This window comes from Haplochromis burtoni, unplaced genomic scaffold (assembly GCF_018398535.1).
Source record: "Haplochromis burtoni strain Fernald_Lab_line unplaced genomic scaffold, NCSU_Asbu1 Contig_137, whole genome shotgun sequence".
In the NCBI taxonomy this organism is placed as follows: Eukaryota; Metazoa; Chordata; class Actinopteri; order Cichliformes; family Cichlidae; genus Haplochromis; species Haplochromis burtoni.
Genome location: NW_024582498.1, coordinates 59770 through 84219, shown reverse-complemented (window position 1 = coordinate 84219; position 24450 = coordinate 59770). Strand labels below are relative to the sequence as shown.

General features: G+C 40.3%; 1 protein-coding gene across 7 annotated transcripts in view; it reads left to right on the top strand.

Annotated features, from left to right (window-relative positions):
• The window catches only part of nedd4l (NEDD4 like E3 ubiquitin protein ligase), a 42055-nt gene extending 17673 nt beyond the window's left edge, over nt 1-24382 (top strand). For 2 of the 7 annotated variants that reach the window (XM_005931249.3, XM_042224381.1), the window contains 27 exons: nt 795-830; nt 1481-1531; nt 3942-4003; nt 4279-4381; nt 5196-5350; nt 6247-6382; nt 6499-6684; nt 6807-6884; nt 8358-8417; nt 9483-9620; nt 10553-10732; nt 13131-13328; nt 13581-13658; nt 15396-15450; nt 16750-16808; nt 17138-17203; nt 17365-17594; nt 18290-18411; nt 18586-18656; nt 18849-18944; nt 19066-19139; nt 19241-19301; nt 19712-19771; nt 20071-20178; nt 20926-21022; nt 21421-21493; nt 22456-24382. In XM_005931249.3, coding sequence (XP_005931311.1) covers nt 795-830; nt 1481-1531; nt 3942-4003; nt 4279-4381; nt 5196-5350; nt 6247-6382; nt 6499-6684; nt 6807-6884; nt 8358-8417; nt 9483-9620; nt 10553-10732; nt 13131-13328; nt 13581-13658; nt 15396-15450; nt 16750-16808; nt 17138-17203; nt 17365-17594; nt 18290-18411; nt 18586-18656; nt 18849-18944; nt 19066-19139; nt 19241-19301; nt 19712-19771; nt 20071-20178; nt 20926-21022; nt 21421-21493; nt 22456-22558 — 2736 coding nt within the window. In that variant the 3' untranslated portion in view covers nt 22559-24382. The remainder of the gene's footprint in view (nt 1-794; nt 831-1480; nt 1532-3941; nt 4004-4278; nt 4382-5195; nt 5351-6246; nt 6383-6498; nt 6685-6806; nt 6885-8357; nt 8418-9482; nt 9621-10552; nt 10733-13130; nt 13329-13580; nt 13659-15395; nt 15451-16749; nt 16809-17137; nt 17204-17364; nt 17595-18289; nt 18412-18585; nt 18657-18848; nt 18945-19065; nt 19140-19240; nt 19302-19711; nt 19772-20070; nt 20179-20925; nt 21023-21420; nt 21494-22455) is intronic. The other 5 variants (XM_014336473.2, XM_005931244.3, XM_042224382.1 and 2 more) reach the window with 4 other exon arrangements.
• Nucleotides 24383-24450: the final 68 nt, after the last annotated feature.

Genomic DNA, 24450 nt, shown 5'->3' with positions numbered 1-24450 from the left:
TATTCAGTGGAGGTGGGTGGACGTGCGAGGATGAGTGACTTCACATACGTTCGTGTGTGTGTGTGTGCTTACATGCCTGTGCGTTAATCAGTCATCATTTTTATGTGACTCATTTGTAACCTTTTCACTACTGAATTCCAGCTCGGTTAACTGTGGTGGGAGCCCAGTGCAGTCACTCCACAGCTCTTTTTTCTTTTGTTTATCAGAATAAGCTGGTGTTTTGGTTTGTTTTTTGTTTTAAATCTTTAAACACCTTAACCTCAAATCAGTGTTAAAAAAATCCTTTCCAGGCCATGCAGTCTATTCTGTAGAGGCTTAAATTCTGCTTGTTCTTATTCTTCATCCAGAGGTATAATACTGTTTTCAGAACTAAGTCAGTTTTTGATTTTTATTCCTTCTGAAAACTTTTTTTTTTGCTAATTTCAAGTTAAGTAGCCATAAATATCACATTTTACTGTCAGAATAAGCATATACACAGTGTTCCCCACACTTAATTTACCTGGAAATTGTGGCACGTGTGAAAGTTGTGGAAACAATGTTGAAAATGTCCTCTGTTGTACATTAACAATAATCAGTCTTTAAAGTAGAAAACAGACTGAAGGTTTTTTTAATTTAATTTAATTTTTTGTAATTGTGGTGAGTGGGAGAGCGTATAATTGACAGCCAGTAGGTTTTTTTTGTTGCACTACTGTAGTTGTCTTTGCGTAAATCTGTCACTGCATCATTCAACCCAACTTGTGTGTCAATCAGTTAGTTTATGCCTGTTGTCTAAATCAGTTGTGTCCTACACACAGGCTACTTCCAAGAATGGGCTTTTCCATCTCGGACAGGTAATCCATACTCTGTAACGGACAAATCTATGGGCCTCTTAAATTTCAGACACAAACCTTCCCTGTTTTAAATTTTTCCTTGTGGTCACATCTGCCCTTCTCTCCCTCTGTCCAGCTGATTTGGCTTTTATCTGGTGGCTGTAGATGTTTTTTTCCTTGCTGGGATCGCAGGTTTTTCTCCCATAAAGTGTTGCAAAAGGCCTGTCCATAAATAAATCTCGCTCTGAACCTTCTGTCTGGACACATGTGGAAATCTGTCCTGATTGATAGAGAAGCTGATCTTAAATCATAACTAATCAAGTGCAATTGTTTTCAGTAAGACCGCGTGGAAATACTTGAACAGTTTTTCTTTACTGCCTTTAAACTTTAGATTCTCAGGTTTCCACATGTGTTCACAAATTAGGCTGGAGGTCACTGTATTTCTGGATGGGGCTGTCCATGAAATGAACTTCTTTTTGCCTTTCTTTCCACCTGTCTTTAATACATACAAAATGCTGCTGGATAATCTGGTGATTTTTACCTCAACATTGTGGTTTTCCCTTCATTATCCCTACTGATACTTTGGGCTTTTCACAGACACTCAAACAAAAACAAAAAGTCATTCTTTTTGAATTTCAGCTTCTAAATGTGACCTTTTTCTTTCCCTCTAGACTAGAGATGATTTCCTGGGGCAAGTTGATGTTCCTCTCAGTCATCTGCCAGTAAGTTATTTACATCTCTGCTGTCATTTATTTACGTCTGTATGTGTGTAAAGCTTGAGTGCGTGTGGACACACTGGCTGGTTTAGCACTGTTTTGAATGCTCAGCTGTTTCTTATCTACAATTTTGCTGTTCCTGATTAACCTCTGTGAAGGTCAGGGAGGGAGTTTGTTTGTGTTTTCCCATCTTGAGTGTGAGAAAGTGCTAGTCACAGGTAATGCTTCTGTTGTGATTAAACAGCGCTCTCTGTATTAGAAAGGGAAAGCGGGCTGTCTAGCATGTAAACACACAACATCGACCTGCAGAATCAGGGTGCTTGGGAATTTTTACAGTTGAGGTCTGATGCAAGCACAAGCCAATTCTCACACCTGCAACTGTTCAGCTGGACTGGACACGAAATGGTTTTTTGTGGTTGTTGTTGTTTTTAAAACCTTCTTAGTAGTAAGTCGGTGTGATGCAAGAGTAAACCAGGTAGTTGTCTCGCGTCTGATGTCCTTCTGCCCTCTGCATACTCTGCCCAGAGAACACGTTTGAAGTTGCTTCTTGTGAAAATGGCAAAACTGAGTAGAGCTCTTATGTGCAAAAGGCTTAAGAGACCTACAAATCATCCTGAAGCAGCAGCACCTCTGCACATTTGGGAGCTTTGCTGCCAGCTTGGTTGTGGCTCCCTAAAGTTCTGTCTTAGTTGTCGACCTTAAAAGCCTATCAGTAAAAGTTTTTGAGGTTAATTATTAATGCCCTATTTGGGTCCCACAGGCCCAGGAAATTATTAGCAGATAAAAGCTTACAGCTGAGTCACGTTGAGAGTTGAAGCCTTGGGACAACATGGATAATATTTAGTCCTGATGTGACTTATGCTAAAAAACAAAAACAAACCAAGGCTTGTTTTTAATTAATTAATGAATTTGATTAAACATGGAGGCTTGGCATGAATAACCTGCTGTAATGCTTATACAAATACGCGATGTATAAAAAAGTATGCGTCTGTTTTTATTTGGTTTATTTTTTCATGCATTACAGAATTTCTCGTCTTATTCATAGTTACTGGGCATAACTTAGTCATGTCTCCTTTCTCCGTAATAGCTTCTTGTAAATGTCCTTTTACTTTTCATGAAACAGGACATGAATACTGACTCATCAGAGTCCATCTGGTAGCTACATTTTCCTTATGGAACCGTGACCTCCTCTTAGCAAATAACAGGACAACGCCATTCCTCTTTTTCTTGGTCGTCTGTATTTAAGCAGGCTCCACACTCAACTACCTCTTTTTACCGGGCTCTGTGTTGTATGTGGTGAGACCAGATAAATAAAAGCACGTGAGGTCTGAAAGTTTAGCAAATCAAAAACCATGTATGATTGGAATTTCCCCTTTAAAGTCATCTGCTTTTGCACCTCTGGACTTCTTGCAGTGCTGCTGCTAATTTTAGATGGGACCGTGAAACTGCCAGGACATCCATACTGTGCATTTCTGTCTCAAACTGAGCTGACGTTTGTAGTAAGGATTATCATCAGGCTGATGAGAACTAATCTCCAGGGATTCTCAACTTGGAGACCGAACAGTGTTTTCATTGAAAGGATGTTAATGTTCAAGGTTAGGACAGGAGCTTAGGTAGTGAGCTCGTTGGTCGTTTTTGCCACATTCACAGTTTGCTCCACTGAGGCCAGATTTAGGTCTATGAGTCCATAATGACCTCAAACTATGGGTGACCAGTCATTATAAACAACTTGAACTGTGCACCATTTTATTCGCTACTCACCTGACTCATCAGAGTTGCCTCCCTGTGACTTTAACCTCTTCAGATTGGAGGAGGACAGAGTGGAGCTCCATGGACTGAAATGTGTCTGCAGAACTTGCTTTAGTCCACAAGGAAACCATCCTAAATGGGAGCTTGATTGATAAAATTAATATTAGATATTATTTCATGTTAATACTGCCCCTAATATTTTGACTTGGAATTTTGTTCCAATCTATTTCATATTCCTGCTTTGAGGAGCCCCACCTAATATTTTGAGAGCAGTGTTTTGACTGTAATTGAGGTCCATTATTTGGAAACTTGACACTGGTACTTTTCACACATGTTCTTTTTCCTTTTACAAAACTTTCCAGCATTTTCTTTTAAATATGAAAACTGACTTTTGGCCTCAGCGGTATCTCACAGGGCATTATGCGGTGAGCAGCCAGCATAGACTGGTTTGGCCCTGTCAGAGAGCGGTGTGAGATTGCTGTGAATTACAAAAGGCTGCTCAATATGTAACAGGAGAAGCTCAGGATTGCATAATGATCCTGGGATGTCTGTGCAGAGGGTTGTACCCTCTGTTGAAAGCTGGCGACTGTGATATTCTGATATCGCAACATGTGTATTTGCTTGTGTTCACTTAAATGCCGTCAGCAAAAACCTCCTCTATTTGCAGACAGAGGATCCTGCCATGGAGCGGCCCTACACGTTTAAAGACTTCCTGTTGCGGCCAAGAAGGTCAGTTTTGGCTGTGTTTGATATAAAATGAGAAAACGTAGATGGCAAATAGTAGCTGCTTTTTTGTGTCTGTCTAGTTTGGCCCCTGTTAGCAAGTGGAGTAGACAATGACACATTATTAAAGTTAGATCTTGGTTCACAACACTGTCTAGACTCTGGCCATATTGGAGTCTAGACAACGATAACTTCATGCGGCTGTCAGCTAAATACTGAACTTGGAATTCCAACTAGGACTAATGAGCAGGAAGTATTTAAAGCAGATGTTTTCCTTTCAGTCACAAGTCCAGGGTGAAGGGTTACCTGCGTCTGAAGATGGCCTATCTGCCCAAACAAGGAGGGCATGAGGAGGAGGGGGGAGACATGAGGGAGGAGGCTGAGGTAAGGTCTAATCCTCTGTTGTTAGTATAAACTGCTGACTTTGCATTACCTAAGACATTCTTGGGACTGTTTTTTCCACAATAAAAGCAAACCAGATTCTACTGTTATTCCTTTCTGCCACATGAAGGCAACATAGTTCTAAGCTTGAAAGTGAATGTCCCACTGTGAACCAAAAGTAATGTGAGAGCATCTTTCTTTTTTTCTTTTATTATTTCTCTGAGAATTTGGGAAGCCGCTCACTGCCAGCATCTGGTAAAAGTCTTTTCCAGGTCAGGGTCTGGAAAAAACATTTACAATGTGGCCTGTTATTTGGAGAAAATTGAGCTTTTCCTACTTTAATATGTGTTCTTGGATGTGTGGAAGAGAGCTAGAGAGCGAAAGGCTTCACAGATAAGGTGACATTTAGCAGCCAAAGCGTGAAAGCTTAAATGGCACCCCTCATGTTCATACTGCAAAAAATTTTCTTTCCCCCCCCGACTGTCTGTATTTCTTTTTTCTTTTTCATTGTATTAAAACCTCATTACTAATGCTTTTTTTCCCTTTGTAGTAGCTCTTTTTTTCTGCCTACGTATTAAATTAAGCGTAAAATTGCCAACACTACGAGTGAGATTGTTGCTTAAACATCAGCTCCGTCTTGGATTGTAGGCATAGATACGCCTGCCTGCTGGCAGCTATGAAACACAGGCATTAAGTAAAACATGAAAACAAAAAAAAAAACCAGCAGAAAAATATAACCAGCTACATCTTTAATGTACTTCTTTCTGATCTTTGGCTTAAACCTACCATACTACCCTTCAACCATACTGTCTTTCAGGGTTGGGATGAGTCTGCTGACTCAGGCTCCCAGCGACCCCAGCAGCTGCTGCCTCCTTTGCCTCAAGGCTGGGAGGAAAAAGTGGACAACCTGGGACGCACCTACTACGTAAACCACAACAACCGCACTACACAGTGGAAACGGCCTTCCAACGTGTACGCCTGATCTCGCACTAATACAGCCTCGAACCTTTCACATGTCACTGTTGGTTTTTATACATAAAAAACCCCCACAATGTTAAAGTCTGTTGAGGATTTTTGCCCATGTACTGCAAGCTTAGTGAGGAAATACTCTTCAAAAATATTATTTAAGATGTTTTTTTTTTGTTTTTTTTAACATCAAAACAACTGGCGTCAGCCACAGTTATTCCTATTTGTAGACGCTACACTCCTTTAAAAATTGATAATTGGACATTTTAAAATATACACAAATTCCCTCTCTATACACACAATAATGCCATATTCCATGTCTCCACTTAATTGGGAAATTATTATTATTAATTATATAGATATATTAAAAAGAAAAAATGAATTACAATATTTTTAAAAAGTTCAATTTTTGAGCTTTATCACTTTTTCTGCTAAAAACTAAATAAGTGCACACAGGGTAAAAACAAAATCCTGCATATAAGGGCCCATTAGCTTAGCTTAGCTTAGCTTAGCTTTGCACAAAACTGAAGACAGAAGAATGGACTGAATGTCAGTAATCTAATGTGTTTGTCCTAGGCTAGCCTTCTGACTTAGCTTTATATTTAGGAGACAGATAGAAGAAAGGCTTTTAACCTTCTGAGGTAGCTCTTAGCAGTAAAATGAAAAAGCATATCACTCGTCAAAGTAATCCTTCAACAAAGTATACGCGGTTGACAAAACATGATGGACATATTTTATATCATCATTATTCTGAGCACACCTGATAGACTGTAAATTGTTGTTGAAATAACTAAATATAACAGTGTTTGGCTCTTGTTACTAAATAATCCTGCACAGGAGAATTAATTCATGATTATTAACTTTTGGTTTCCATTCACATTTTCTCACCAAATCTCTCTCAGAGACGTGATTTCAGAGATTGAGAGTGACAATCAACAGCGGCAAATCCATCAGGAAGCCCACCGCGTTTTCCGATCAAGGCGCCACATCAGTGAAGACCTGGAGAACGAACACCTGGAGCCCAGGGACTTGGATAATGTGAGGGGGGGGAAAAAAGAGCAGTCCACTCACGCACACTTAAACTCATCTACAGTGGTAAAATTTCCAAAAGATCTGTGTTACATCAAGATTTTGTCTCTTTGTTGTGCCGGTAGTCTTGGGAACTCATCACAGAAGAGGATAACGACAGCTTGGCTCAATCTCTGCCCGGTCCCTCCTCCGTTTTGACACCACAGCACACACCAACACCCATCACCCAGGAGTTCTCAGAAGACTTAAATCTGAGGCTGTCGCTGACTCCCGATACAAACGGCGAAGTGCCAGGGCCCAGCTCTGCTTTGGTGAGACTGGAGAACCGTTAATTTTCCATTGTCAAAAACCTGGACCTGGTGTAAATGTAGGCAGCCAAACAAGAGGCAGCGCTGGCAGCGGCGTTTATTCTCTCTTTGCTTCCTTTGAACAGAGCCAGCTGTCAAACAGACTCCGTTCCTCAAGTATGACGGATGGCGTCAGTGATCAGGCCCAGGCTCCTCCTCTTACGGTACATATTTCTAAAGCCACAAACCCTTCCTCCAGCTTTTTCTACTTTCCTTCTCTTTCTGTGTTGTCTAAGCAGGTTGCTAATGTCTCATTTACCTCCTCCTCGTGGATGTGTCTGTCCTGTTAGTTTACCACATGCTAAATCACCTTTCTTGCTCCTCTTGCATTTCAACCTCCAGCAGATGCTACTACCCACCTCACCCTTTGTTTCTTCCCTGCTTCAACTGTACCACTTATTCTACTTACTTTACTTTTTGTCTCTCTAGGGTTACCACACCTCTTCGTCTCTCATCACTGCTCTTTGTGATTCACATTCCACTGTGTTTGATTTGTTACGTCTCACCAGAATCATGATTCCACTTAAAAACTCTGAGACAAAAAAGTAAGATTAAGAAGTGCACCAAGGTTCCCCTGGAGTCCTGAGTCATGGCGTCAGCTGGGATTCAGCTTAACAAACTGTCACAAGATCTGAGTCAGATGTTTGTCAGTCACACAGCTGAGACACAGCAGTGAGCTTTAGCATTGTTAAGAAGAAGTGACAGTACAGGTGCTCGTGTCTTTCTTTCCCTTCCATGATACGTTTCTCAGAACTGGACGACTGTTTAGAAACCATTGGGGGGGGGAGCATTTGTTTGAGGTCTATACAAGGTTTAATGTTTTCCTGTGGGCGTAGTGAGCAACCACAGGAAATCCCCCCCCCCCTTCTATTTCATTATTTTTTTCTTTTGTCAATTTGACTGTAATATACTTTAAAATACGTCATTAACTTAATAGGAGGATATGAGGTAGCTTTAATTTGACGGTACAGATTTAAAATTGTTCCCATATTTTAGTTTTCTATTTGTTTTGGCAGTAGTAGCTATTAAATTGCTTTATAAAAGGCTGCTGTTGGAGGACTGATATTGTTCATGTACTTCTGTGTAAGCAGAACAACACCTAGTTGCATATCTGCGTTTAAAACGGAGAAACAAAACATGTACATGAAAGAAAATACATTTTCTTTCATTTTTTTCCTTCAAAATTTGATTGTTTTGTTAAGGCTGGTTCCTTTTTCCACCTTCAGCACTGTAAATCACTTACCTGCTTGCACATTTTCAGGACGCACCTGTTTCTGGTTGAAATTAAAGATGCTGCACATTGAATGGAGGGGGAAAATCTGTTTTCCAAAGGTTATTGATTGCACAGGGATGATACTTCTTTTTGTCCCCCTCTTGCCAATCACAGCAGCCGTGTGCTTCACTCTGTGTCCTGTGTCCTTGCTGTTCACAGTCACTGCGCTCTTAGGCCCATAACCAAAAGATTCTCTCGTCTTTCTGCCACTCCTCACCTCCTCTGAGAATGAATTTTCCCCCCTTTTGTCCACTCAGTTTTCCTCTTTCAGCCTTCGCTTGTGCCCACACTTGGCTTACACTTACACCCTTAAAACATAACCTATTGTGAACTAAAGACCCTCTTCCATGTTGTCTACCACCAGCAGAGTTCCCAGTCCAGAAGAACGAGAGCTCAAACAGTCTCAGGTGGTGAGGAGCCTATGGTAATATCTCAGTTTATGCACAGCACTATGTAGGATGGGACTGTCACCCGACTAGTTTTGTGAATGACTTCTAATAAATCCTGCACTCAGTTAGAGCTTACTCATTAGGAAGATTTCCTCATTGTTACACCAGTGTTGCTTTCCAGTAAAGTCCTGTACGAGCATATGCTGAGCAGGGCAGTGTGATCAAGAAAATGATATCACAATAGAGTCACATTTTAGGTCAAGACTAAAGCCATGTAGCTGTTTCTTGGCAGCTATGCAAGGGAGTAATATTTATTTAAATCCCATTTTTCACAGCGTGAAATCACTTTGCAAATTCAGCGAAGTACAAACTTACAAGAAATGCTTGCGTGCATTTTAAATTATTTTTGCAGTGTAGAAAATAATACAGCTTTTTTTCAGTTCCTGTGGACCAGGAAAGCCTAAACAGCACTGTTACTTATTCATTTATTGACAGGAACATTATTTCTGATTCCCCTAAAAATCAGATCATATGCCAAATGATGATCTGTACTTTATAAAATCATCAAAAAACAGATTGCCCCTTTCACACTACACATACTTCATAATGGACGCAAACAGCTTAATAAAGCAATTACTTTTGAACACATTAGAAACATAAATCATCATGATTAGCACATAGCTTAAAAACCTGTCTTTTCTTTATTCTCTTATTGTGATCTGCAGCGTTAGATCAGAAGTTGTCTGTTATATGTGTGTGTTTCTGTGTTTGTTGTGTTTTGACCAAGAACTGACAGCCTAGCTGTAAATAACGAATGCCACTGATCAGTCATTGATAACGAGCCATGACGCTGCATCGTAAAATGTTGCCAGTGTTCAGCCATGCTGTCTGTGTAATACATCACCAGATTATGCTGTGATTATTTGGTTGACACTCTGTAATGTTTATGCTGGAAATGGTTAATAGTTCACTTAGTTGGATTGTAATAATCTATTCCCTGCAACCTCAATATAAAATATTAGAGCCCCTCCACTTGTCTAAATGTACTAGTCTGTACTGATTAGCCATATTTGCTTTGCTCTCTCTCTGCACTTGGCCAGTCTCCCTCGTCGACTGCTTACACCTTGACCACCCCTGGCCTGCCCCCTGGATGGGAGGAGAGGAAGGATGCCAAGGGAAGAACTTATTACGTCAACCATAACAACCGCACCACTACATGGACTAGGCCAGTTGTGCAGGTACAGCAGGTCTGAAGTGTAGCTGTCGGGCTGGCTGGACCGTAACCCGGCCCCATGATTCTTCACCTGTGTGTTGGATCTCTTCCCACTCTATTCCCCCTCCTGTGTTTCTCCTTTTCTCTGTGTACAAGAGTGAAAGAAAAAGAGAGAGAGCTTTTAAATGTCAAAGTTCTGCGTTGTTTTGTTTCCTACTTTGTCCAACTTTTACTGTGCGTCTTCCTTCTCTTGTCTAGCATTTTGTGTAACACAAGGATGAAGTTCAACTGTGTATTGGTCACGTGTTTCTAAACCCTGGCATGGGACCGCAACCACTACTCTTCCCTCCCTCCTCCCATTTCCACTCCATTTTTCCACCCTGCCTTTCTGTCTGCAAGCGAGGCAGCCCCACGTAAGCAGTGCTCACAGAGAGACAGAGGGGACTGGGTGTATGTTTAATGCTCTCCTTTGAAATCCACCCTTGCATTTGTGCCTTTTTATGGTCAACTCTGTAACTCTGTGACTGTATTATAAATGTCATAGTCTCCTCGTTCTCTGATCCTCATCTGTTTTCTTAAGTACTCGGAAGGAGAGGCAAATCTATCAAATAATTCCTCTGTGTTTGCTCTGAAGTTATACCCCGCTGTAAATGTGGGCTGTACCTCCCACCTCATCTAGGGGTGAAAGTTACGTGGTAATCTCACTATTTCAAACCTTTGTCATTGTTTTCTAGTTGGACATAAAATCCTATTGTTGTTTTGTTTGTGGCCCTGAAATGACCCCTGCCTTTGAGATTTTAGTGGCTTATTTCCCAAGGAAAACAAAGCCTGCATCCAGACCTTTCCAGTGCAGAAAAGCATGCTTCTCAAAGAGACTTTCTTTTTATTTTTGGCAAACGGCATGGCATGCTTGATTTCTTCCCAACCTAACCTCAAAAGTGCTGTTCTCACTGACAGCTGACTGAAGATGGCGCCAGCACCTCAGCAGCAGCAGCATCAGGAGGAGCCTCAGCCCTGGCACCTGCATCCACCCCTTCCTCCTCCTCCAATGCCTCCAACAACCACCTCCATGAGCCCCAAGTCCGACGACCTCGTAGCCTCAGCTCCCCTACTGTCACCCTTTCCACCCCCTTGGAGGTGAGAATTAGCCACCTGTACTGTCCCTCTCCACCATCATTCCCATCTCATTTTCCTCTACATACTTGAGGACCACCTATTTGTGTCCTACCTTCCTGAATCTTTACCCTCCTGTCCTTTCTTGCCATGTGCTCCAAATGACTAAATCGTGATCTTCACTTTCTCACACTTCTGCCTGTTCCTTCTGAAGATTAACATTTCCACCTGTTAGCTCTCCTCTTTTCAGGTTGCTGCTTTTGTCTTCTCCTCATTGCCAAACTTAATGAAATCTTCTCAAGTGTTGTTGGGATCTCTCCATTAATGACAGTTTTCTTTTTTCATATTGCTCTTACTTTCTCCTCATTAATGAAAGTTGAGCTCATGTGTGTACTAAAGGACCTTGCAGCTAAACGCTGATTAGATGAATAATATGATCCGAGCTTTCCTTAAGCACCTTGATTCACGCTATGGTTTAAAAGAATAATAGCATGAACCTGGTGTGGTAAATCTAAGATGGCTAAATTACTTAAATTGATAATGGGCCCCTAATGATGTCATTTGTTAAAATAAAACTAGGGACATAAGTGAAGGAGTGGAAAAACTATTAAATAAAGACTGTGTTGGTAACGCAATGGCCAATCGGTTTTATTTGGGAAGGCGTGACAAATTGTAAATAAGGAACTTAAGGAAGGCTGTGTCAATATTACTGTGTGTTTGCACTAGTTTTTATAATCAAATAAGACCGCATTCAAGGCTAATTCATTCTCCGATGCTACTCTATGCTAACAAAACATCAAAGGTCTAACTAAAGTAACAAAGCACACAGAAAGCTTAATAGACATCTGTCTTTCTGCCAAGGAGATTTTATGTAGCCAATCCGTGTACATTCCTGGTGTTTGACTCATCTAGTGGACAGATTAAATATTAGCTTTTTTCATTGCTGCTTTTTAATAACCTGAATGTTAACGACCAATAGCAATTCATAGAGTCATCTTGCCGCCTCCATGTTACGTTGTTCCCAACATTATGCTTTACATGACTTCTTTCTCTCACTCATTGGTCAGAGGGTGTTAATATTCACACAGCATAAGTGGTTAATGCGTTAGCCGTATAACACCTTGGTAAAATATTGAAATTTCTACTTCACATTTTAATGTGTTTTTTTTTTTTTTTTAAGCTGCAGGCTACATCATGCAGATAACCTTTGAGGTTGTCAATTTAATTGCATCGCATTAATTTGCACGTACATTTTCTCCTCAACCTAAATTATGCACTACGAATGCAAATGTAAGTCTGATCAACACGTTTGTAGAAATGCATGATCTCATCTAGTGCTTCTGCAGCCTTTTAATGGCTTCGTTCGGTGGCGAAGATGCTACCTAGGGAACAGACCTGAACAAGGTTTAATTAAAGTGTGTGCGAGTATTGTGGAAGTAAAAGAAAGCGAAATAGTCGCAGCAGATTGTTGTAATTACAACTTGCAGGGGATGTGGTTAATTAATGCACTCTTCTCTCTTGTTTGAAAGAAGAAAAAAAGAAGGTCAATCAGTGATGATTACTGCTATTAAAAAAATAATAATTATCTGATGCAGGGACACTTTTTAGTCTGGACGACATAAGGAGCTTTTACCAGGGATGTTCACTTTCCTGTATATAAATAGTTTCAGGTATTATGTTGTAATTAGGTTTCCTTTTAGCCTTGACAGAAAGCTCTGTTACCAGATTTAGATTAATGAGTTCTGCTGGATTTAAAGTAAACATTTGTTAGTTGTTCTTGTACTTCTTCAGTATCTAGGTAACCAAGAGAGAGCAAGAGAAGTCTTACGCATTATCTGGGAAGGGTGATAAATCAGATGTGTGTGACATTTTCATTTACAGGTTGATGGAGTAAACAGCATGGAACATGGAAATCAGAAATGAGCCTGGTGTTAAGTGATATAATAGTTTAAAGAGAAAAGTGGTGATGATACGTTCAAATGTTGCAAGTTTTAGATGGAAATCTCATGGTGCTAAGAATTCTAATCTTTTTCTCTCTTTTTTTATGAGCAGACAAAGAAAAAGCGATTTGTTGGAAGATGTGTTTCTGTCTTTGTTAATGATCACTAATTTTGTATCTCGCTGTCAGTCGGTGTCCGTTTAACGTCTTGATGCATTCTCAATCATCCAGGAAAGAAAATCTCCAAAAGTTGATTCTGTTCATCTGGACGTAGCGTTTTGTGGGAGAAACGTTTCGTCACTCATCCAAGTGACTTCTTCAGTCTCCCACAAACGCTACGTCCAGATGAACAGAATCTGAACAGAATCAACTTTTGGAGTGTCCGTTTAAGTTTCGATATGTATCCTTATTTTATCATGAAATGGGAGATAACATTACATGACCTTTATTTATTTATTTCATATCACTTTTTCCCCCCCCCAGGGAGCCAACAACATTCAGGTACGGAGGGCTGTGAAAGACACACTTTCTAACCCTCAGTCTCCCCAGCCGTCCCCTTACAGCTCCCCAAAGTCGCAACACAAGACCCAGCAGAGCTTCCTGCCCCCAGGATGGGAGATGAGAATAGCTCCAAACGGACGGCCTTTCTTCATCGACCACAACAGCAGGACCACCACCTGGGTGAGCTAGCACATTGCTGTTTAGGGATGAAGAAAAAACGCTCTGTGATTTTTAATCTAGTGATTAGAAAATGTGGGGCAGTAGTTAGTGTTGGTCTTTTAGTGACATCTGGTGGTGGTAAGGTCAATTTTATGTACACTGACAGAGCTGCTTTTTTAACTTTGATATAGAGAACAAAGTGCACGTTTAGAGTTTGTTGTGCTTTTTCCAATATAATTGTTTACTTTCCTGTCTTTTACTGTTGACAATCAGGAGGATCCCAGGTTGAAATATCCGGTCCATATGAGGAATAAGAACTCAATGGAGCCTGGTGACCTTGGCCCTCTTCCTGTAAGTACAATTACTATAAGACTAAGTAGATATTTAACCTTTGGCCTGCAATGGAGATGCAAAACAACCTCATGAATCACAAAGACTACATACCTTTGTGCACTCATCATTAGCAATATGTACTCCGTCTTTAATGTGTGTGTAACAACTCTGCTCTTCTGAAGCAGTACAACCATGTAGTCTTAGCTAAAGTAGAATCAAGCCAACATATTAATTGGCTTTTTGTGTTATGGTGCATGTTGTAATCAGCATGTGATTGGTCTGTTTATGTTTAAAATTAAAATATGAAAGAAATTACTTTGACAGTAAAATATGAAACTTCATGTGTTCATGTGATCAGACTCCATTACACATTTCCATTTTTAGTCCTGTAAGAACAGAAGCTGTTTGTGTGAAGCTTACCCAAGAGGGTCTGGGGACTGTAATAACCTTATTAGGAGGTGAAACCTTCCCTGGAAGTGGGCAAAATGTTACTGTAGCTAGATGTAGTATTAATAATAAGAATATTACTAATGACAGTAATAATAAAAAAAGCTTTATGGGTTTGTACAACTCACAGGCTTGTGTGGTGTGTGTGCATGTGTGTATGTGTTCTCTCTCTCCCCCTCTTTCTCTTTTCTCTTCATTCTGATGGATCTAATGTATGCTTCTTCTACACCTGGCCATGTCTGTTTGGCAGAACCTACCAGAGGAGGTTGGTTGGTGCCTCCCTCCCTCTGCCTGCCTACCTGTCTGGTCCAGTCCAGTCTGGTCAAATGCCTGCAGACAGCCTTCTGTTTTCTTTTTTCTTTTTTTTTCTCCTCTCCTCTCTTTCTTTCTTTCAATCTTTTCTTTTTTCATGACCAGCATGGGTGGATTGTCGCTCTACCTCCTTGGTATTTTACCCCACTTCCTCTCTCTGTGTGCAGCCTCCTTGCACCACTGCCGCTCCTTCTGTTAGTGTTTAACATTTGGAGCTCCCCATCATTGTCCTTGGATCTCTCAGTCTGTATCAATGTCTGAGAAAACGGTTAACACTAGACGGATTTCCCAGGCATTTGTTGGAGTTGGGCTGACTGAAGGAGTGAGACTAGAGTACATAATGGGAGTAAAACAATGAGGGAGGGAGGTTTCAAAGGAAACACAAGGAGCTATATATATATATATATATAAATACATATATATCAGAGGAAGGAATTGGCTGTATGCTGCATGTATTCTCAGTTTTTTCAGCCTGGTCTCCACTCATGCAGCAGCAGCATACTTACACATATACCGTACGTCTTGTAGCTACACCTTGTTCAACAGATTGAACTGTGCCTTTCCCCCCACCCCTTTACACTCAGTCTACTGTAATGTTTTTATTTGCTTGATTGCTGATGCCGTACGAGTGTGTGTGGACTGTGACACTGTACTGAGTGGTCACCGTGTCAGTCGTGATATACTGGTTTGAACTCATAGTGGTGATTTAACCTTTATGTTGTGGTCGTATCCCTGCCTTGCTGATGTGCCAGACCGAACTCAAATAAGGCACAAAATCCTTTCATTTCCTTTGTCGGTGTTTGATTGAGCTTACCTTGCTTGCAGTGCTGGGATGTCATTGTTTGGACCATTTAATGGTCACTGAAGTTCAATTAAACATAAATTTGAAGAAAAGGAAAAATAAATGGATGGATTTAAATTGCTATTTGAGCACGGCCTGTTTATTGGTGCTTTCTAGTAGATTCTTATTCTTCCTCTCTTCTTCTTCTTTTTCAGCCTGGATGGGAAGAAAGAGTTCATACAGACGGACGCACCTTTTACATCGACCACAGTAAGATGCCTTTTCCATGCTTGCATTTGGTTATGTGTGCAGTCATGTGAAAAACCAAGTAACACCCTGTTATTCGGTTGCTTATAGAGCCACATTTAGCAGCAAGAAACACGAGGTAGCTATTTTCTGGATGACCTTATCAGTCTCTCGGATTGTTCTGGAGGAATTTTGGCCCACCCTTTTTTTATAAAGATTTGCTGCTGTGCTTGGGATTATTGTCCTGATTAAGCCTTAGCTGTCAGACAGATGGCCTCATGTTTGACTCTAGAATACAGTTCATGGCTGGGGAATGACTGCAAAGTAAATTTAAGCTGTGCTAAGATGGTGTGTTTGATTTTTAGCAAATGTGGTCCTGTGAATTATGGCAGAATATCTCCATTTTGATATCTCTACCTGCAGTTCTGGGAATCTGTATTTCCCATTGGGTTACCTTGTGCTGTTACAGTTTAACAGCTGTACTACATTTTGTGTACTTACCTTCTACTGTACTTTCTTGCTGGATCCAGTTTATGATCATCGCTATGTTACAATGGACTTTTACTAATAACGTTCTCTCTGATAGCAGTCAGACTGCACTCTTCTTTAATGCCGGGATGTTTAACTCCTCCGGATACTTTACATCACTTCCCACAAACTGTTTTAGACTACTCAGGAATAGACTTTTCCCTCGATTTGGCTCTCTCATGAAGGCTAAGTTCCAAACTAGCTGTTGGTGTTCACCTGATCTGACTTGAAGACAGTCAAGTATTTCACCTCACCAACTCTGACCTCCATGCCATCCTTTTGTTGAGTTTCATCTAGTCGCATCAAGTCTGTTAGTAAATCAGACCTAGTAGATATGTTAGGGCATGGCTTTAGCTTTTGTTGACATCATCATCAAATCCTTTGAATAGTCTATCCCTGCAACACGCCTATTCATGAACTCAGTGAACCCTTTCACTTTGGCTTCAGAACGCACTACAGCACAGAGACTGCTCTCATCAAGATCACAAACAACCTTCTCATTGCTGCAGACTCTGGCTACATCATCATCCTCATTCTCATCATCCTCTCAGCAGCTTTTGACCTGTTTGTTCCTGTGGCAGCAGTAAGGGTGTACTAAGTTTTTTACAGGATAGCATGGAGTCCTATGAAAACCTTCTTTTTCACATTATATTGCTTTTCTGCCATTATTTTTGTTTCCTATTTACTCAAACTGGTTTCAAACATCTGTTTCGTCCCAGTGTCCCTGAACATAATTTCTTAAAGATACAAATGAAATGAAGTAAAATTATGTTCTGTTGTGTTCATTTTATCCAGATACAAAGAACACGCAGTGGGAGGACCCGCGTCTACAGAGTCCAGCCATCACAGGACCCGTGAGTTGTTTCCTCTTACTGCCCCACTTGTTTAGGGAGTCGCTACATACAAATGACAGCTTTTTCTCTTAACATAGCAGTTCTATCTGCCGTGCACTCTCATCAGCCCCGGCCCGTCTGTGCACAGCAGAGATAAATCACTTAGTTGTTGCATTTGTCACTTAACATGCTAACCTGGTGTCCTTCTGTGTACCACTTCAGACTTCACTCTCACTGGAAGGTCGCCACCATGTTGCGCTTGTGTTCACACATTTATATCAGGAAACCCAACGAGGAGACTGATAATTTTTGACTGTTTCTTGACTTCTGTGTTTTGTTTGTCTTTGCAGGCGGTTCCCTACTCCAGAGAATTCAAGCAGAAATATGACTACTTCAGAAAGAAATTAAAGAAACCGGTAAGACTTTCTATCCTGTGTCTCTAGTTTCTGTCTGTGCTACTCTTGCATAATGACACATTGACATTACTTTCTTCTAAAAACTGTCTTGTTTTAGCTGTTTCTATTATTATTATTTCCAACAAAACACATGTTACAGTTTTTACTTTTAACCATTTCAGGCTGACATCCCTAATCGATTTGAGATGAAGCTACACAGGAACAACATCTTTGAAGAGTCTTACCGTCGAATCATGTCACTAAAGAGGCCAGATGTTTTGAAGGCACGTCTATGGATCGAGTTTGAATCGGAGAAAGGATTAGACTACGGCGGTGTGGCCAGAGAGTGGTTTTTCCTCTTATCTAAGGAGATGTTCAATCCTTATTACGGCCTTTTCGAATACTCTGCCACGTAAGTGTCTGCTCGTTTGTGTGCGCCTCCTTTAAGAGCTGCTTTTGAGACTGAAGAAAGGCGTTGAACCCTTGAGAATTCAACAGGATCTGACACACCACTCAGGACATAGTGTTACACAAAGCTAGTCGTAAAGGAACCATTCTTTCTGTTCTGAGCCATGAAAACATCCATCTCTACTCATTTATTGCGTTAGCTGTTGAGGGGCAGTGCTGCCGTGTCACCCCCATGAGACTTGTGAAAGTTTCCTTTTACTTTGATTAGCTTTTCCTCTTATTCAAAAAGCCAACGTCGAACAAGGGTTTCCCACACACAATACGCATTAAGGTGGTCAAAGTGTCTTATGTTGTACCGTCATCAATATGTAATGACTTTGTTCTCACATATTTTTGACATGAGGTACCCAAAGAAAATAAATGGTGACATTTAAGGGCAAAGAATTGAAAATTTTAAATGGAAAAAGTAGTCTATAGATGTGGTTCAATGAAAAGCTAATAAAACTTTTAGAAATCACCTTAAAAGATGTCTGTCTCCACTCCACTGTTCCTATTTGTTTGTGTTTTTTGTTTTTTCTTTTCATTGCTTACCTAAATTACTTACTTTGTGCTGTGTATGCTTTTAAACGTCTACTCTTATGATATCGATATTACTGTCTAATCGAATACTTTTTTAAATCTGTGCTCATGTCTTTCCAGGGACAACTACACTCTCCAAATTAATCCCAACTCTGGCCTATGCAATGAGGATCACCTCTCCTATTTCAAGTTCATCGGGCGTGTTGCTGGAATGGCCGTGTTTCATGGAAAGCTGCTGGATGGTAGGCGACTTGATTGTAGAGGATTGCTTTGATATTGCAAAGTTGGCACAGAATTTTAGCTCGGTTAAAGCAGTTTGTCACTTGTGTTTTTAAACGTGTTGTAGAATGTAGAAAATAAAAGTGATGTTGATGATTATCATCATGTTTTGGGGGGTTTTTTGTGCCTCTTTTCAGGTTTTTTCATCCGACCATTCTATAAGATGATGCTAGGAAAACAGATCTCTCTTAAAGACATGGAGTCTGTGGTAAGGTTTCTTTTTGCACTACAGAGACAGTGACTTTGGATCCGTGAAATATTTATTCCTTGAACTTGCTTTACTAAAATAAATATATTTTTGCTTAGCTTTCTTTGGAACAGTTTCACATTGATGAAGTCAAACTCTTCTTTCTCACAAGGGAAGGCCAATGAATTCTTTAATTTTCTTTGTGTCTAATAGGACAGTGAGTACTACAACTCTCTGAAGTGGATTCTGGAGAATGATCCCACTGAACTGGACTTGAGGTTTTGCATTGATGAGGACAATTTTGGGCAGGTGTGCAGGCATCGAAGCAGTCACTTTTAATCAGTTAAAACCTCATTTTAATTTCAGTATACTAATGTTATTGCGTATCAGAAGAAAACTCAGCTTCTTCTTTTTTTTTTTTATCCTTCAGACCTACCAGGTTGACTTGAAGCCCAGTGGCTCAGACATGGTGGTCACCAATGACAACAAGAAGGAATACATAGAGTAAGTATTTTGATTTTCATGTCATCCGTTGACTCATATTTATAAACAAAATTGCAATCATCTGCTCATCTACAATAATATATGAATTTTCCCTCCGTCAGTCTGGTCATTCAGTGGAGATTTGTCAATCGGGTCCAGAAGCAGATGAACGCTTTCTTGGAGGTATTTATGTACAGCCATATGCTTACCACTCGAGGGCAATGTGGCCACTGATTTTTAGTTAGTTTACCTAAACCTTTGGGGTGGCTAAGAGCCTAAGAGGCAGGTCATCTACTAATCGAAAGGTTGGTGGTTCGATCGCTGGCTGCTCCAGTCTGCATGCCTAATATCCTTGGCCAAGATACTAACTCCAAGTATGAATGTGTGTGAATGTTAGCTAGAAAGCACTTACATAAACAAAGCATAGAAAAGTGCTTGTGTGAATGGTTGTTGTATAGAGCACTTTAAGTGCTCAGGTAACGTAGAAAAGTGCTATATAAGGACCATTTTACCATTACTTAGTTTAAGAGTTGAAATTAAATTCTTCTAAACCTGCTTACTTGTTATCATAATTCTTTTTGTTTAATTTTCAGGGCTTCACTGAGCTCATTCAAATAGATCTGATCAAGATCTTTGACGAAAACGAACTGGAGGTATGAATATCTTTCTAGTAAAGCTGAAAGAAAAGTTTAATTCATTAGCCAGTGGGTAAAATTAATTGTTTTTTAAATCAATATACTACTTCTGTGAGAATATTTTATCCTACTCTTAAGCTGCTTTGTCATCTTTACTGTCTTAAGTAACCTTGCTTGCTGGGAAACGTATATTAAACCACTTATTTAAGGCTATAGCTGAAAGATTCGTTAAAATTTCTGTTAAGGGTTTATTTTATGGTAAAATGTGGCACCGGGTGTAAATGCTGTCTTTTTCTTTTACCTCCGTCTCTCTGTAGCTGCTCATGTGTGGTCTGGGTGACGTTGACGTCAACGACTGGAGACAACACACCGTTTACAAGAATGGCTACTGTCCCAATCATCCCGTCATACAGTGGTTCTGGAAGGTATGCTCATTACTCAGTTACACAGTTCGAGACTCATAACTGGATGCAGCAGAACCATTTAAACTTTGTTAGTCTACGTGTTTCTGGACGTTTCATCATAAAAGCACGTTTCCCTCCATCTGGCCTGCGAGTGGAAGTTGCTGGCCTCGTTTTTGAAGATCAAAGTCTATTTGGAAGAACAGGCTTGTTTGCTCTGATGAAAGTGGTACCTGCCCCTCGTTATCATTTGTCTTGACTTGAGCGTTAACACACTCACACAGCAAACACACACCAGCCACAGAGACTGCTGTGTCGTGTCATCTGATTAAGGGCTTCGACCGCTTCAGTTTCATTTTGTGTCATCACTTTTTCCTTTAATTTTTTTATGTGTTCAAATGTACATTTATAATCTGCATATATTTGTAAGGACACTCGTTGACATAAACCTACCCTCACCGCTCGCCAATTAGTTAACAACTAGTTTAATAACTAACTGTTAACCCTAAAATGCAGTCCAGCAGTTCTTTGAAGTTCTTTGAAGGTCACAAAGTGAGACCGTCCATGTCCTCATGCCAGAGATCTAAAACTTCATCCCCACACAGACATGCGCAAAGGCAAGATTGGAAAACTATATGCAGAAACTTTCCTCAAATATAATTTTGTGTTGAGTTGATGGGAAAGCATTAATAAAGACAGTGTTATTTATTTATTTTTTGATTGAAAAATGTTGTTGACTTTTGGGAAATTGAAACGTTTCTCTCTCGTCAGGTTGTCCTGCTGATGGACGCTGAAAAAAGAATTCGACTCCTCCAGTTTGTCACTGGAACATCACGAGTGCCCATGAATGGTTTTGCTGAGCTTTATGGTACGTGTTTGGTGTTTGTGTGGTGTTTTCTACTTTTGTAGCAGTGTTAGCATATACTCGGCCAAAACAAGATGCAACAAGGTCACAAAAATCCTTTTCTAACAAATTGTGGTCCATTTACCACATTGAGTAAATGTAATTCCATACATAGCAAATCTTGACATCTCTTTCTAAGTTGTAAAAAGTCACATTGATTTGTTTAAAAGAAATCCTTTGTTTTAGATTTATTTGTACAGCTTTACTTGACCCAGTATTTCCATTTTAAACAAAAAACATATGTTTATGTAAAATGCAGTAAATATCCAAAGGCTTTCCTGCAGCCAAGGTCTTAAAGGGTTTAATTTGTCCTCGTGTGTGCATCAAGAGTGGAATCATAATTGTTTCTCCCGTTGTGCCAGGTTCTAATGGTCCTCAGCTGTTCACCATCGAGCAGTGGGGAACACCAGATAAGTTGCCAAGAGCTCACACATGGTATGTCACTGCTGCACACACTCACAGAACAACAAAGCCGAGAGTCTGCAGCTGTGCTAGCAGCTCTGTGAAACTGCACAGTGGTGCTTAGCAAAAAATCGTACATACTTTCAGTGGCATTCCCAGCAGGCACTTAAAGCTAAACTGACAGGAATCTCAGCTTGGCAGAGTTTTTGTCACATGCAAGGTAAAAGTGTGCAGCTGCTAAAGGTTGTTTACCATGTTATCTTTTTAAAATGTGGGAATGGTACCAGCTAGTGTGAAGACATTCATGTTTTTGCCCCCTGTTGACCAAATTAAACTCTGCAGTAATATTCTTGGTTTTGAGTTTGTCGGTCGTCCAGTCCAGTGTTCAGTGTGTGCGGTCTGTGTTCTTCTCTTTAGCATCATGGACTGAATTTGTAGTTTTTATTTTTTTTTGTAGCCACGCAGGAGAACGTATGAGCTAAATCGTACTTTTGAGCTTTTTTCTCAACTACAATGTAGCACTACTGCCACTGTTTTATATACTGCCATAGTATTTGAAGCCCTTTTGTATGTGAAAGGTTTACACAAGTCTTGTACAGAGGTTCACTGCATATTTGCAGTTCTTCCTATTATCTCATGTGACAGACAGATTGGTGGTGCATCAATGGTCATGTGGAGATTGAACTGGTCTGTCATGGTAAGAAGTGAAGCTGTTGATGTACTGGTCGATCTACGTTCTCAACCTTAACTATGATCGTGAGCTGTGGGGTAGGACTTTAATAATGAGACGGGGTTGGGTTTTCTCTGAATTACTGTAAGATCTTTAACTTACAGTAAAAAGTGCCTCCAGGCAACTATTTGGTGCGATATAAATGAAAATGACTCGAGTGATCACTGTGGATGATATGAAATTGCCACATACAGAACCAAAAAATGTAATTAATTAATTTATTTAAAATGTTACCTTATTTGTTTTACCTGTTTTTCTTTTCCAGTTTTAACCGCTTGGATCTACCCACCTATGAATCATTTGAAGACCTGAGAGAGAAGCTCCTGATGGCCGTCGAGAACGCGCAGGGCTTCGAGGGAGTCGACTAGAACGGCTCCCTCCAACCGCATCCAACCCGCCAACGATAAGACAAAATGAAACGGGGATGTCAAACCAGCTGCTGTAGCAGTTCTGTGCAAGCATGTTGTACTGTAATGCCTGACTGCGAGCCACCTCCACTGCACGGTGGTTCGAGACTGTACAGCGACTTGTCGAGCCAATATGCCTACGTCTTTATATCTTTTCGGTTTGGGTAGGTCCCTCCTTTTAAGGTGCTGGGGAAAGGAAGGGAGTGTCGCACTGTTTCGAATGCTGAATTCTGTTATCCACAGGCATGAGCAATGAATGACGGGAGCTGGCCCCTGATCCGCTGTTTCTCCCCCCTCTACCCTCGTCCTGTGAAAATCTACAGTGCTGGAAAACACCAATGCATTTCAATAGCTCCTTTATGTACACTATAGCACAGTATTTGCACCGTCTTCTACAGAGGGGTGCTTCGCATGGCCTTAATCTGGCTTCTACATGCACTATTTCTCTAAGAAACTGCAACGGCACTATGATCACAACTCTCTCAAATCCTTAGACCAACACCAGATTACCTTAGGAATGCTAGCCAATCACATTTCAGGAAATTGGCCACGCCCCTCCGTAGAGCCTTGTCTGCACTGTGTGATCAGAGATCACCATGCAGCCTTTTTTGTAGAATAAAGTTTTCTTTTTTTTCAGGCACTAATAATGATTCAAAGATAGGGGATGAGTTCCCAGAGATGGGAAAAAAATTTTCTCCTTTAAAAAACAAAAAACAAGCAACGTTTTGTCATCATGGAACATGTTTTCTTTTGAACATTTGGTATAACTCTTCCAGGAAAGTACTCTCAGTGTATTTGTACTGATGAACAATTGTTCTTTACTATATATGCCATGGTGTGTGAAGTGAAAATCTGGCTAGTCTGGGAAATGATGACTCCATATCATTTGTTACAGTGATAGCAAATGTGTTTAATAAAACTGTTTTTATTGTAGTGCTTTGAGAGCAGCATGAAACTGTATCTTGTGTTTGCTACGTAATAATTTGGAAGTGTAATTGATCTTGAAGTTGGGGAGGGAAAACTTAAAATTAAGGGGGGGGTAGTTTCTCTGAGACGTCACGATTACATTAATATTCTCATGCCTGTTGCTGTTCATAATGCTGTAAATTGTACTTGAGGGGAGATTTAAAAACAATTTTAAGTTCTTTCATGATTATATGAATTTATGTATGTATTACATTTAACAGAAGTATTACTGATCAACACTAAAATGAAGCTGTGCGTGTGTGCGCGCGTGGATGTTTGAGAGAAAAGCTGTGATCCCCACTGAATATAAAGCAGCACGTTTCTTACAAAGAAAAGAAGTGTTTTCTTTTTTTCTATCTTGTTTCTCTTTTTCTAACACTATTGAACCTAAAGGGCACTTTATAGATCACTCTGAGGTCATGTCGCCTGTTATGTCTCTTGTCATTTACTTGAATGTGATTTCCCCCTCCCCTCCTCTTATTCAAAGCACTCACTTGGTGCAATATGTGGTCTGTAAATCTGGGCTGCTGCTACAAAAAGTTGACAGAAATGAAGCTGAGCCTTCACGTCTTTTAATATTCTTTTATCTCTTCCTTTGTCCCCTTTCTCTACATTTCCCTCCCTTCTGTTTCTTCCAGTCTATGATCCCAACACTCAGACTGACTCAGTACAGTTTTGTTTTTGTTGTTTTTGTTGTTTTTTTTTGTTGTTTTTTTTTAAACAAATGAGGGTTAATATCATTTTGTTCACAGTTCGCTGACTTCTGCAACTCTTTGTGGTTCATTTAATTTCAGTCAAATAAAAATCAGACTTCTCACACACTGTGTCGTTTAATCATTCGAGATCCGACTTTCCTTAAAAACGAGGTGGAAGAGCCATGAAACGGA